General features: G+C 26.1%; 2 protein-coding genes across 2 annotated transcripts in view; both read right to left on the bottom strand.

Moving 5' to 3' along the window:
- The window catches only part of LOC107485962 (serine carboxypeptidase-like 20), a gene marked incomplete at its 5' end in the record, with an annotated part of 4,059 nt that extends 1,422 nt beyond the window's left edge, over window positions 1-2,637 (bottom strand). Inside the window, 5 exon segments of the mRNA XM_016106504.3 lie at window positions 117-182; window positions 355-624; window positions 745-849; window positions 1,731-1,832; window positions 2,600-2,637. Of these exon segments, the coding sequence (XP_015961990.3) occupies window positions 117-182; window positions 355-624; window positions 745-849; window positions 1,731-1,826 (537 nt within the window).
- A 28-nt stretch (window positions 2,638-2,665) lies between these two features.
- On the bottom strand, window positions 2,666-6,083 carry LOC110280581 (serine carboxypeptidase-like 20). Its single transcript, XM_021141671.2, has 5 exons — window positions 5,828-6,083; window positions 5,380-5,531; window positions 4,159-4,235; window positions 2,965-3,087; window positions 2,666-2,674 (listed from the first exon to the last, which is right to left on the bottom strand). The coding sequence occupies exons 1-5, from the start codon at window positions 5,986-5,988 to the stop codon at window positions 2,666-2,668; spliced, it is 522 nt and encodes a 173-aa protein (XP_020997330.2). The 5' UTR covers window positions 5,989-6,083.
- Window positions 6,084-11,629: the final 5,546 nt, after the last annotated feature.

Here is an 11,629-nt window from a genome sequence, read left to right as displayed (position 1 = left end):
AAAAATTTAATTAAAAAAATAAAAAATTTAATTATAAATTTAATAAAATTATAAAGACTAACGAAATGATTAAATTTATAATTATTCACTAATTCTCAATATTACTCAGTAATTACCTCCTCAGCATGAATGGCTTTCCTTACTGCGTTGTTGTTTAGCCATGAACTTGCAACTACATCACTCTGCATTGCATTCACATCCCCCGAAATAAAAGACCATTTAATAATAATATTAACTTAATCTCCAATAAAATTTATAGATAATAGAATAAACTATTATTGCTGATCATAACATATTTTAGAACTAGCAACAATCAAATATTTGGTGATGGAAAATAGATAGTAATTAACTTACAACACAAGCAACATGTCTGGTTTGAGCTAATAATTGGGGCCATAAAGGAACAAGGCCTTGTTTGAGAGGTGCCCTAAAAGGCCAAGCTCTACCAAACATCCTCTTCCTCACTTTCAGATGCCTCTCATCATTATTATTAGTGAACCCTAATTCTTCAAAACTCTTTGGCAATGTTCCATTAGCAATGGCTGCTTTCATCCATGCTGAATTTGAATCCCCTTCATGGTAACATGGTTCCAATATATCATACACGTTAAGGCCCTCGATAGCCTGATCGATGATAAATTTAAATAATTGAGTACATAAAAAATTAGTCATCAAATCAGAAATAGAACTATAATAGTATTATGTTGTTTATTTTTTTTTTTATGATGAGTATTAGTGTCTTACCCTATCAACTTTTTGAAAGCTCTTACTGCATGAATCATCATTATTATCTTCAGTATCCTCTGAGTAATATTTGTAGAAGTTTCCCTTGCAGGAAGTTTCTACATCCTTCAAAATTATACATTTACAATAACTAATCATTAATTAAGTAGTGCACTAATATGAACAACAGATCAAGACACATTCAAAATAAATAAAATACAATAAATATTTAGAACATCTCCAATGCTAGATCTAATTTTAATTTTATTTTAAATTCTACAATATAACACAAACATTTGTGAATAATCATATGTGATAACTAGTTATTTAAATTTAAAAGTAAAATTTGTCCTTCTAATATTTAACTTTAGTTTAATTAAAATTTTATATTATTTTTAATTATTTTATCAATATAATTATATAAATAATAAAATTTTATTAATTTTCTAAAAAAAAGATATCTTATTTCTAAAGTAATATTAGTTTTATTTTATTACTCAATTTTAATATAGGTTTTAATTTTAAATTAATTTATTTTTTAAAATATAAAAAATAATACTCTAAAAATACTCCATTAAAAAGCCCTTAAAAAACATCTAACACAAAACATAAGGAGTTTAATGTCTTCTTTTATTTAGTAACAATAATAGCGATTAGATTTTTTTTTTCTTTATCAGAATTGAGGTGGATGTGGTCAAAGTCAAACTGAAAAAGTTAAATTTCTTCTTTTCTTTTCTTTTTTCGCCAAAAGAGTAAAGATTATATTCACATGCATGTTACTCGTGCATTTAATTAGTTCAAAAGAGCTTTGAACTTTCAAATAATTAATAGTAGCAGCCACTCATGATCACTTTCTATAGTAGTTGCATATATACCCTACCATGCATATAACATATATGGAGAAACATATATAATTAATCACAAGCACATAGTAGTTAAAGTTGTACTTTTAACAAATTAAATAACATATATAAATATATAAATTTGATTGAAAGGTAATTAAGCACCTCATAGATACTGTCGGATATGAGGCCCATTCCATGCACAAATGGGAGAAGAGCATTTCCATCAAAAATTTCGTCCGTGACACCATTACCCACCATGTAACCCTACACACAACTCCAAAGTCAAACCTATACTACTAGTACTTTACAATAATTAATTATCTTATATATATACACATATAAAATATCACACATTATTGTATGGCCAATTCTATGGTACCTATTAGTTTTTGATTAAATGTTGTCTAATTTATTTTTTGTAGTAAATTTTAATTTTTTAAAAATTATTTATTTTTATATCTTTTAAATAAAATAATAATTTTTAACTCTTTTTAGTAAATAGACACCACATTATAAGCATCGTAGCATTCACCATATTGTATATCAACTCTCATACATTTCATTTACTATTGGATTGAATTGGATTAGATAATGAGATGAATTTAATAATGGATGAAATTGTATGAGTAGTGTGATAAATTTTTTAAAAAAATTTAAGTATTGACATCTATTCATAAAGAAAAAATATTTTTAGGAATTATTTATTTTATTTTTATCAAAAATAAAAATAATCATTAATACATTTATCAACAATTAAATATTAGTTATTTTATGTTCTGTCGTTAAAAAATTTTAATGATAATTATACAACTTTTGATAAAAAATCTTTTAATTTTAATAATCACAAAAAATATATAATTATCATTATAATATATAATAATAACGATAAATATATAATTACTGTAAAAATATAAATTAAATAAAACATATAATGACTATTATATTATTATCATTAAAAGTTTTTGTTTTTTGGCAATAAAACATAACATTTCTCTAAAGTAAATGCTAATTATTTAATTATAGTATAATACCTTAAAGTTGATCACGGGCTTTCTACCACTCCGGATTCCTGCCATGATTTTATACAATATAATATTTTAATGATGCTGTGATTTATACAAAAGAGAGTCACTTAGATAAAAAAATATTTAAAATATCTTTTTTAAATATTTTTAAATAATTAAAATTTAATACATATAATTAATTAAATTATATTATTTTTATTAAAATTAGACCAGATAAATTAATTATTTGACAAAAAATCGATAAATTATATTTTGAATCGGTCTAAATTAATATTTTTTATAAAAAATAATTACAATATTTTTATTATAAAAAATGAATAAAATATTATTATTATTATTATTATTATTATTGAGATATATATATTATATACCTTTAGGAGGAAAGCATGGGTATCAGACGCGGTTTGTAGGTCCCCAGTAACATATTTGGTCGAGTTCTTGGAGTATGAGAGCCCAACCCCCACTGGAGAATCCAAATATATTATATTTGAAACCTGAAATTTCATTTTTAACATTTATCATAACCTAGCTAGTAGTAAATATAAATTTGAGGAACTGTTAAACTCTGCTTTTCAATAATAATACACATGTGATAATATTAAATCATGTAATCATTAGATGCATATTTTTCTCTCTTTTTCCCCCCTGAAAGGTTGATTAGATGCAAATAACAAAAAAAAAAAAGTAACCGTGCACGTGACGTAAGTAAGTAATTAACTCAACACTTTTAATTTTTGAAATTGTAATTAGGAGAACTGTTTTTCATTTATAACTACAGTATTAAAAAGAGAGAATTTTTTCTGCATTTTATGGATCAGAACATTATTAGATATATAACGATTTATACATATCTAACACGTCTCTTTATATAATGACTTTTAAATTTTTTTTTGAATTTGTTATATTTACATAATTTTTTTATTTGATTATGCCTTTTTTGTTGAGATAAATATAAGGATCGAATTCTAAATTTTAAAATCACATAAAATTCTAAAATTTTGTCATAAAATATTTATTTTTAAAAGTTTAAATTAATAAAAAAAATGCATAAGTAGTTATATCTTAGACAATATAAAAATTAAAACAATATTATATAATCAATACAATTTATTATTATTGGTCAATATTTGACCAATAAAAATATTTTTATATTAAATTCTAAATTTTTAATTATAAATTCTTTCAATATATAAAAATAAAATATTGACCAATATTAATAAAAAGTATTGACTTTTAATATATTTTTTAAAAGTTATATTGATATATAAGTTGGTAAACTAACAAAAATGAAGTCAAGAAGTAAATTAAATGGGGTGAGAAATTAAAGAGAAAGATATTTCTAATAACTTTTGTTTCAGTCAAAACAAATCATCATCTGATCTTGACACAATGATAAGAAGAAATGATGTAATAATAAAATATTTTATCGTGTCAATCACTACTTGGGCATTATTGAAAACAAACAAGGAAATGGAAAAGCTTATGTAAATATATTGACATAAATATATAATATAATAAGATGATTGATTTGGGTTTGTGACGTTGTTTAATTTGTTGGTACTAACCTTAGACCAGCTGTAAGGATTAGTATGCAAAGTGGGGAGACTCCCTTTTGATTTTGCTGCCTCAAAGTTGAACGGTCCTGCATCCATTCCCATTCACATAATAAACACATTAATTATTATAGAGAATATTTTTAATTAGTCAATATTAATTATTTTTATATTTTAAATGGTTTAGAGGTTAGAATTTATGATTATAGTTTAAGATTAAAATTTATGATTTAAGATTTAAAATAAATAAAATAATTTTAAAAAATAACTAAATATTAATTAAAAAAATTAAATCTAATTTTAGAGAATTAATTTTTTAAATCTAATTCAAAGTTTATTGAGTATACTTAGTTATTTTTTATTATTGGATTTTTTTTTACAAATGAAGTATTTTTTGAAATATAAGAATGAAGAAATTATTAGTCTAAAGTTTGAAGGATCAATGTAAGACCAGTTTGAATAAACAATTGAATTAAATTTTTTTGAAAAAAAAACTTACAATATAATGATTTATATTAAAAATAGTTTATAAATAAATTAGTTTGTGTTGTATTTTTCTAACATAAAAATATTTATATTAAAAATCTAAGAAATTGATAAAATATCTTTTATTATAGAAAAATTATTATTTTTAATTTTTCTATAAACACTTTAAAAAATATTTTAAAAAGTCATAAATTAATTTTAAAAAATTATATTAAACATTAATATTGTAACTTTTCTAAAGTTTTAAGTAAAAAAAGTCAATTTTTATTATCAGATTATTGAATATTCAAATATGTGAGATTTTTTAAATTTCATAATTCTATTTAATAGTAATAAATAAAAGTAAATCAACTCGACATATTAATGCACTAGAGAAAATGATAATAAATACATGCATATAACACAAGTCTACCTTATGGTCATTTTCCTTTATACATACACATGCATATGCATTGAACAAAGAAGAGGGAAGTTAACCAATTAAAGCAACTTTAAATTAAAATTGGCCCCTTCTATATTTATTAGCCCACAAATATAGATGAAACAACCTTTAGTTTAATCTTTCCAACAAAAAAAGATTAATTAGTAGCATGCATGAATGTATGTTGCCTTGATTGTAATCTATATATCCAACAACAAAAATTTAATAATATATACACACACATGCGTGCCCATACCCTAATAATTAAAAAGTTGGAAGAATAGATTAGATTAGATTAGATTAGACAATGACATAGATAAAGGTACCATGCTCATAAACAAATCCATCAAAACTAGAGCAGCCAGGACCACCATTGAGCCACAGAACAAGTGGATCCTTCTTTGGATTTCTTTCTGAACTAACCAAGTAGTAGAACAGGTTCTTCCCATTCTCACCACTTCCATCAATATTTATGTATCTGAAATCATTGTTAGACAATTTATAGTTAAGGGTTTATTATTTAGAATTTGAAATTTAATATAAATAAAGTACTTTTAAAAAAATTAGTTGATAATAACTGAAAAAATTAGTTTTTGACCGTTAGAAGAGATATAGTCATTTATATTGTCTCCTTTTATCAGTTTAAATTTTTAAAATGAATGATTTCATAACATAGTATTAGAGTTTTGTATCTAAAAAATCTAAAATAAAAACTCAAAAAAACTCTTCTTTCAAAGAAAGTGTTATATATATATATATAATTGATGTACATACCCGGAGTAATGCTTGGATGGGAAATTGGAATCAAAGCCAGGGAGTTGTGTAACAAGAGAAGCTGAAGGAGCAGCTTCAACAAAGATCCAATAATGGTGATTCAACAAAAGAAATAATAAGCAACAGATTAGTGATGATGATAGAATAGAATTATTGGCCATAATAATAATGCCCACTTTTTAATTTCTTCCAACCTATTGTATTGTATATATATCCAATAACTCAGTGGAGTAGTAGTGTAAGAATAAGAGTGATGATGGTGTATATATGGGTGTATAGAGAGAGGAACATACATTTATATTGATGAAAAAGGATATGTCACAACCCACTTTTGTATATACTAAATATTTATATGGACGGTGTTACATTGTTTACTCATTTAGTAACTTTATTTTTATATTATATATTGTATTATGTTCACTTACTCTTTATTATTGGACGAGGTGTGGGACAGAAATTAGTCACATTCCGTTATTTTATTGAACAATATAATAGAGTATATATATATGAAGTATTAGATATATTTTTGTCCGATATGCATGTCCAATTATTTTTAAAACAAATTTAAAAATAATATATATTGTTATTTATTAACAAAGATTATCTTAAATCTTTTATATAATTTATATTATATATAGTGTCCTTGTATTTCACAAAAAGATTGGAGTTAGTTTGTCTGCGTGCGTGTCCGGTGTTCATATTTTATAGCGAGTATAGTAGAGACTAGCAAGTTTCGTTAATCTAAGCCGTGAAGTTTAAGTATATCTAGTAGCTAGTTCATACTTAAAACGTTTTTTTATATAATATATCCCATTTTTCAGAAGAGTACTTTGTGCTGTTAATTTTTTGACCATATACTTATTTTTTGAAAAAATATTCTGTTAATTTCAATATTTATTATACAAAAAATTTAATTATAAAATTAAAAATAGTATAAAAATATAATTAAAAATATATATAAAATTTAATTATAAATTGGATAAAATTATAGAGACTAAACAGTATAATTAAACGTATTTTTAATTTAAAATGGAGTGGTATATATATACATGTATCATATTTTGAAAACTAAATTTGCAAGTATAAATCTTTTAAATCCTAAAGTAGTGATGACCAGAAAAAGGTGAGGAATAATATAATGGAGCATATTGGAAGAAATTAAAGGTAGTATGAAAAGGAAGGGGCAAAACCAAAACCAAATTTTGGGTCAAAAAGTTACATCGTATTACTTGGAAAATAATTAATTACAAAGACTATGCCCACATACATAAAACCAAGACACATAAATTTCGTTGCTATTGCACTCATTTGACGTCCTATCATTGCCAAGAATAATATATGATTGAGATTTTAATATTTTTTTATATCTTATATTTATTTATTTATTAAATCTTATTATTATTAGTACTTTGTTGTTATTCTATTTCTAGAAGAACCGATACGATACAATAATAGTGAGGTCACGCCGTGACTCTTGCCCACTTAGTTGAGAAAATTGGCCTGTAAACAGTTTTAGTGACTAAATCCCATAGGCTGTGTTTGGTTTATGTATAGGTGAAGACATAGACACAAATACATAAATATTGAAGACATATACATAAGGAGACACAAAATTTTTACTTTGTTTGGTAACTATGCTCAAGACAGAACATAAATTATAAATGTCAATATTATCCTTATCTCCCAAAAAAAAAAATCACCACAGCCACTACTATTAAGGATAAAGTGGAAAAACTTGTGTTCTTAACCTTTGTGTCTTAGTGTCTCAATAAAATGACAATACACAAATTTTATGTATTTGTGTACCAATGTGTACCACCGTGTCTTTACTTACTTTATGTATTTGAAAACCAAACATGAAACATGGGTGTGAGTGTGTCACCGTGTCTCAAAATTTGGTGGACACACCCACTAAACAAACGGTGCCAGTGTTTCCAATTGTATTGGTGACTTAATCTATCCTATTCCAATTAACTTAATGGAAAAGTATATAGAACTAAAAGATTACCGGAAAAAATTTAAACAAAATTATATTAATTTATATTAATAATTAATTTTAAATTTTTTAAATTTAAAATTTAAAAAATTTAAAATTAATTAAGTAAATCTAATTAAAATCTATAAAAGTCTTCTTCTTCTCTCTCACATTAATCTACCCACCTCTCACAATCACACACCCAGACCTCTCTCTTTCACCAATGCTATTGGAAGCGCTGGCGACTTCTGTGCTCTCCGTGACGCCTTTAACAAGTGCATTCAAGACAATTATTTCAACACGAAGTCCACCTTCGATCCGAGGGGAGAGGTAGATGCCGAGGTCAACGCCGACAAATTTGGCAGCGGCAGAGAGGTCAGCGATGACATCTCCAGTGCCGGCCTTCCAGGGAGAGAAACGGACAGAGTAGTTAGTGTATTGGGAAGGCCACAAGCAGAAACTGTCATGGTGCTTGGCGGTAAGGATGACGCGGTTAAGCCGTTGAGTTTGACGAGGTGTATCCAGTGAGTGGCGTTGAGGTTGGTGGGCTTGAAGAGGGAAGGGTATACGTGGCCGGAGCCCCACTCTTGTCCGGTGAAGGTGTTGAGACCGAAGTGAAAGAAGAGAAACCTGTGGCTCAGCTGCCATCGGATCTGGAAGGCGTTTGGGAGAGGCAATATGGAAAATGGCGGAATAACAACAACAACAACATGAGAGTAATAGTCTATATGCAGAAAACATTCATTTAATATGAAAAAAATCCTAATATTTAATAAAAGAAACATCTAATTATATTTTAGCAAAAATAATTAAAAATTTATAAAATTTAAAATAAAATATGAAATTCTTAAAGAAATAAAGACATTTATATTTACAATACAAAACAATTTGAAAAATATATAAAAGAATATCTATTTAGTATGAAAAAAAAATATTCTGATACTTAGCAAAAAAATATCTATATATATTAACTCGTAGAAATTTTAGATTCACCCAAAAATATTTGACTAAATTTTAATAAATACCTTTTTAATTTTCTAGCATTGCTCTTAACTTAAATTTTACACACTTGAAGCCCAACAGAAACGAGCAAAAAAACTTCCCCTGTGGAGGGCAAAATAGGAATTCAAAGACAATAGCCCCAAATGAAAGGAGTTACTGAACTAATTGCAAGTTTGGAAGCCTCTGGTCTTGCCACTAGACCAAGCATGTGCATGTCCAGTTATCTAAATTATATAACTAATAAAATATGTTAGATTATCAATTCTTAATAATATTTAACGTAATTGTATATAATTATTATAACCTTTTTCTTTTAATAAATTAGCCCTGGTTCGAAATAAGGGAGACTCATGCAAGACAACTAGATAAGATGCCAAGGCACATATACGATAAATTAAGGAGATACAAAAACCTAAGAACCTACAATTCAAACAAAAAAGTTAAAACAACTAACAACAATAGTCAAGTTTATTTTTTAAACAAACAATCATAAATTAGATGGTTCGATTTATATTTTTGAAAATAAAAAAAAATTTAATATTAAAATCAAATCGTCTGATTTTTATTTTTAAAAATAAAAAATAAAAAATACAAATTAAATCATTTGATTTGTAATTTATTTTTTTCTTTAAACAAATCGAACCATCCAATTTAAATAATACCAATAAAAAAACTTAATCTTCCAATCATAATATATTATACATATATTTAATCAATATAAAAAAAAAATTAGCCACGAAAATCTTAACATGTTTCTTTTTGTTTTGGTCATGGAAAAACTTAACATGTTGTAACAAAGACACAACACAACAAACATATGGGCTGAGCCGGACTAGATAACAGTTAGATGTGGGTTTTATCTAAAGGTAAAACTCAATAACAGTCAATTTATAATTAAAAGCTATTAAATAAAAATTTAATTAAATTAATCAAATCATTTAATGATTCTTAACTATACTTAAATTTTTATCTTATCTAAATAGATTCTTAAAAAATTTAATATCGAATATTTTCATTTCTAAAAATATTTTATTACATTAAAGTTCTTAAATTTTACAAAAATAAAACATATAAGTCTTTATCTTTTAGTTAGGTTTATTATTTTATTTAGACAAATAAACTCTCAAAAGTGTAATGTTACGTATGCAATCAAAAACCTATATATTTTATTTTTATAAAATTCAAGAACCTCAACATAATAACGAAAATATTCGATACAAAATTTTTTAAAAACCTATATATTTGAATATATACTCTTTATCGAATCTATTTTAAATATTTGAATTTAATAAATTAATTTAAAATAAATATATATATATATGAAATTTTTGGCACAATAATGATCCCACTTAGTGGAAGATATAATTCACATTGTCACTTATCCTCATTTCATCTCCATAGAGTGATTTTCCAAATTTCACACTCATGTTTACCGATCTCCATCGTAATTCCTACTCCTCCTCACTCCAACCTGATAATAATGAAAATGATAATTTTGAATTTGTTTATGGTTAATATATAGTGGTTTATGCTTATGACTTTATGAGACAAGGTCGCACTTGGACTGCAAAAGTAGTGGCATGCAGACAGCTAGCGCAAATGCAAATTAGTGGAAAATTATTATGGCGTTGATTTCGATCAATTAATTGCGCTTTGATCAATTGGTGGACCTATATGTATATATATAACATGACACCTTCACTTATTATCATTTTGCTTCATAATTATTCAAGCTATAAGACAATAATAATATCTATCTATAATTTAATTTTGAAAAGAGACATGCATGTATGGGCCTTTCATTGTTTGCTCAAATCACTTTTGTACTTTTGTTAGATATCTAGTGGATGATGAACACTGCGACTTCCGTGGAAGAACAACTTTCAGTTGGGGTGGTTGATATATTTATACAGAAGATAGTCCTAAAGTCTAGAGTCAAAATCGAATTTATTTTTAACCTTTTTTTCAATTCGAAATCAATCATAATATTTCATTTGATATTAAAATTGTTATTTTAATTTTTTACAAACAAAAATATCCTTATATTTATTCTGACTTTAATTTTATCATCTACTACCATCACTCTTATCACTATTACCATCTCTTTACTCTCACCTATCAATAATTAAATTCAAGAACACAACATTTAACAACAATAATTCAATATTTAAATTCAAATAATTATCCATTTTATCAATCACCAACAATAACAATCATTCAAATTCAACAACAACATCAAACTCGATAAAAAATAACTAACACAACATTTATTTCTTTTTTTGGAAAAAAGAAAGAACGAAAAAATTAGGACAAAGAGAATAAAGATGGAGTGGCGGGAGAGAAGAAAAAGAAAGAAGGAGAAAAAAAATAGCACGGCACCGGCTTACAAATGAGTCATTAATTACCGTTGCTAGAGAGAAAAACAGGAGAACGAGAGATAGAGAGAGACCACGCGAGGCAAAAAGAGACAACGAGAGACAGTTGGCTTCCTCTTCTCTTTTTCTGGTAGCATTAGCGATGACACTGATCGTGAAGGAGGTGTTACCTCTGAGCTATACTACAACACGGCGACAGAAGCAATTCACAGTCTCTGTTGCCGACTATTGTAGAGACGAACGTCTTTGGACAATTGGAGAATTTGCCCGCATCTCTAATGCAGCGATAACGCCAATGACGGCAATGAAAATTGCAGAGGAAAAAAAGATCTGAAACCACTGTCGTTGTTACTCCTACTTCCTCTCTCTATCTGCTGTGAGCCTGCAATAATGGGCCCTCAATTCGCCAGTGCAGTTCCTTCTCCTCCTCTCTTCTGTTTTTTTTTTTTT

The sequence above is a fragment of the Arachis duranensis genome, chromosome 4 (genome assembly GCF_000817695.3).
Source record: "Arachis duranensis cultivar V14167 chromosome 4, aradu.V14167.gnm2.J7QH, whole genome shotgun sequence".
NCBI lineage: Eukaryota > Viridiplantae > Streptophyta > Magnoliopsida > Fabales > Fabaceae > Arachis > Arachis duranensis.
The sequence above is the reverse complement of the archived record's forward strand: the minus strand, read 5'-3'. Positions and strand labels throughout refer to the sequence as shown.

What these genes read in the sequence shown, in the direction of transcription:
- LOC110280581 (XM_021141671.2), bottom strand. Translation starts at nt 5,988, where the DNA reads ATGGCCAATAATTCTATTCTATCATCATCACTAATCTGTTGCTTATTA. An exon ending in CCATCCAAGCATTACTCCGG is followed by an intron (nt 5,532 to 5,827) that starts GTATGTACATCA and finishes CAATGATTTCAG; the next exon opens with ATACATAAATATTGATGGAA. An exon ending in TGGATTTGTTTATGAGCATG is followed by an intron (nt 4,236 to 5,379) that starts GTACCTTTATCT and finishes GAATGGATGCAG; the next exon opens with GACCGTTCAACTTTGAGGCA.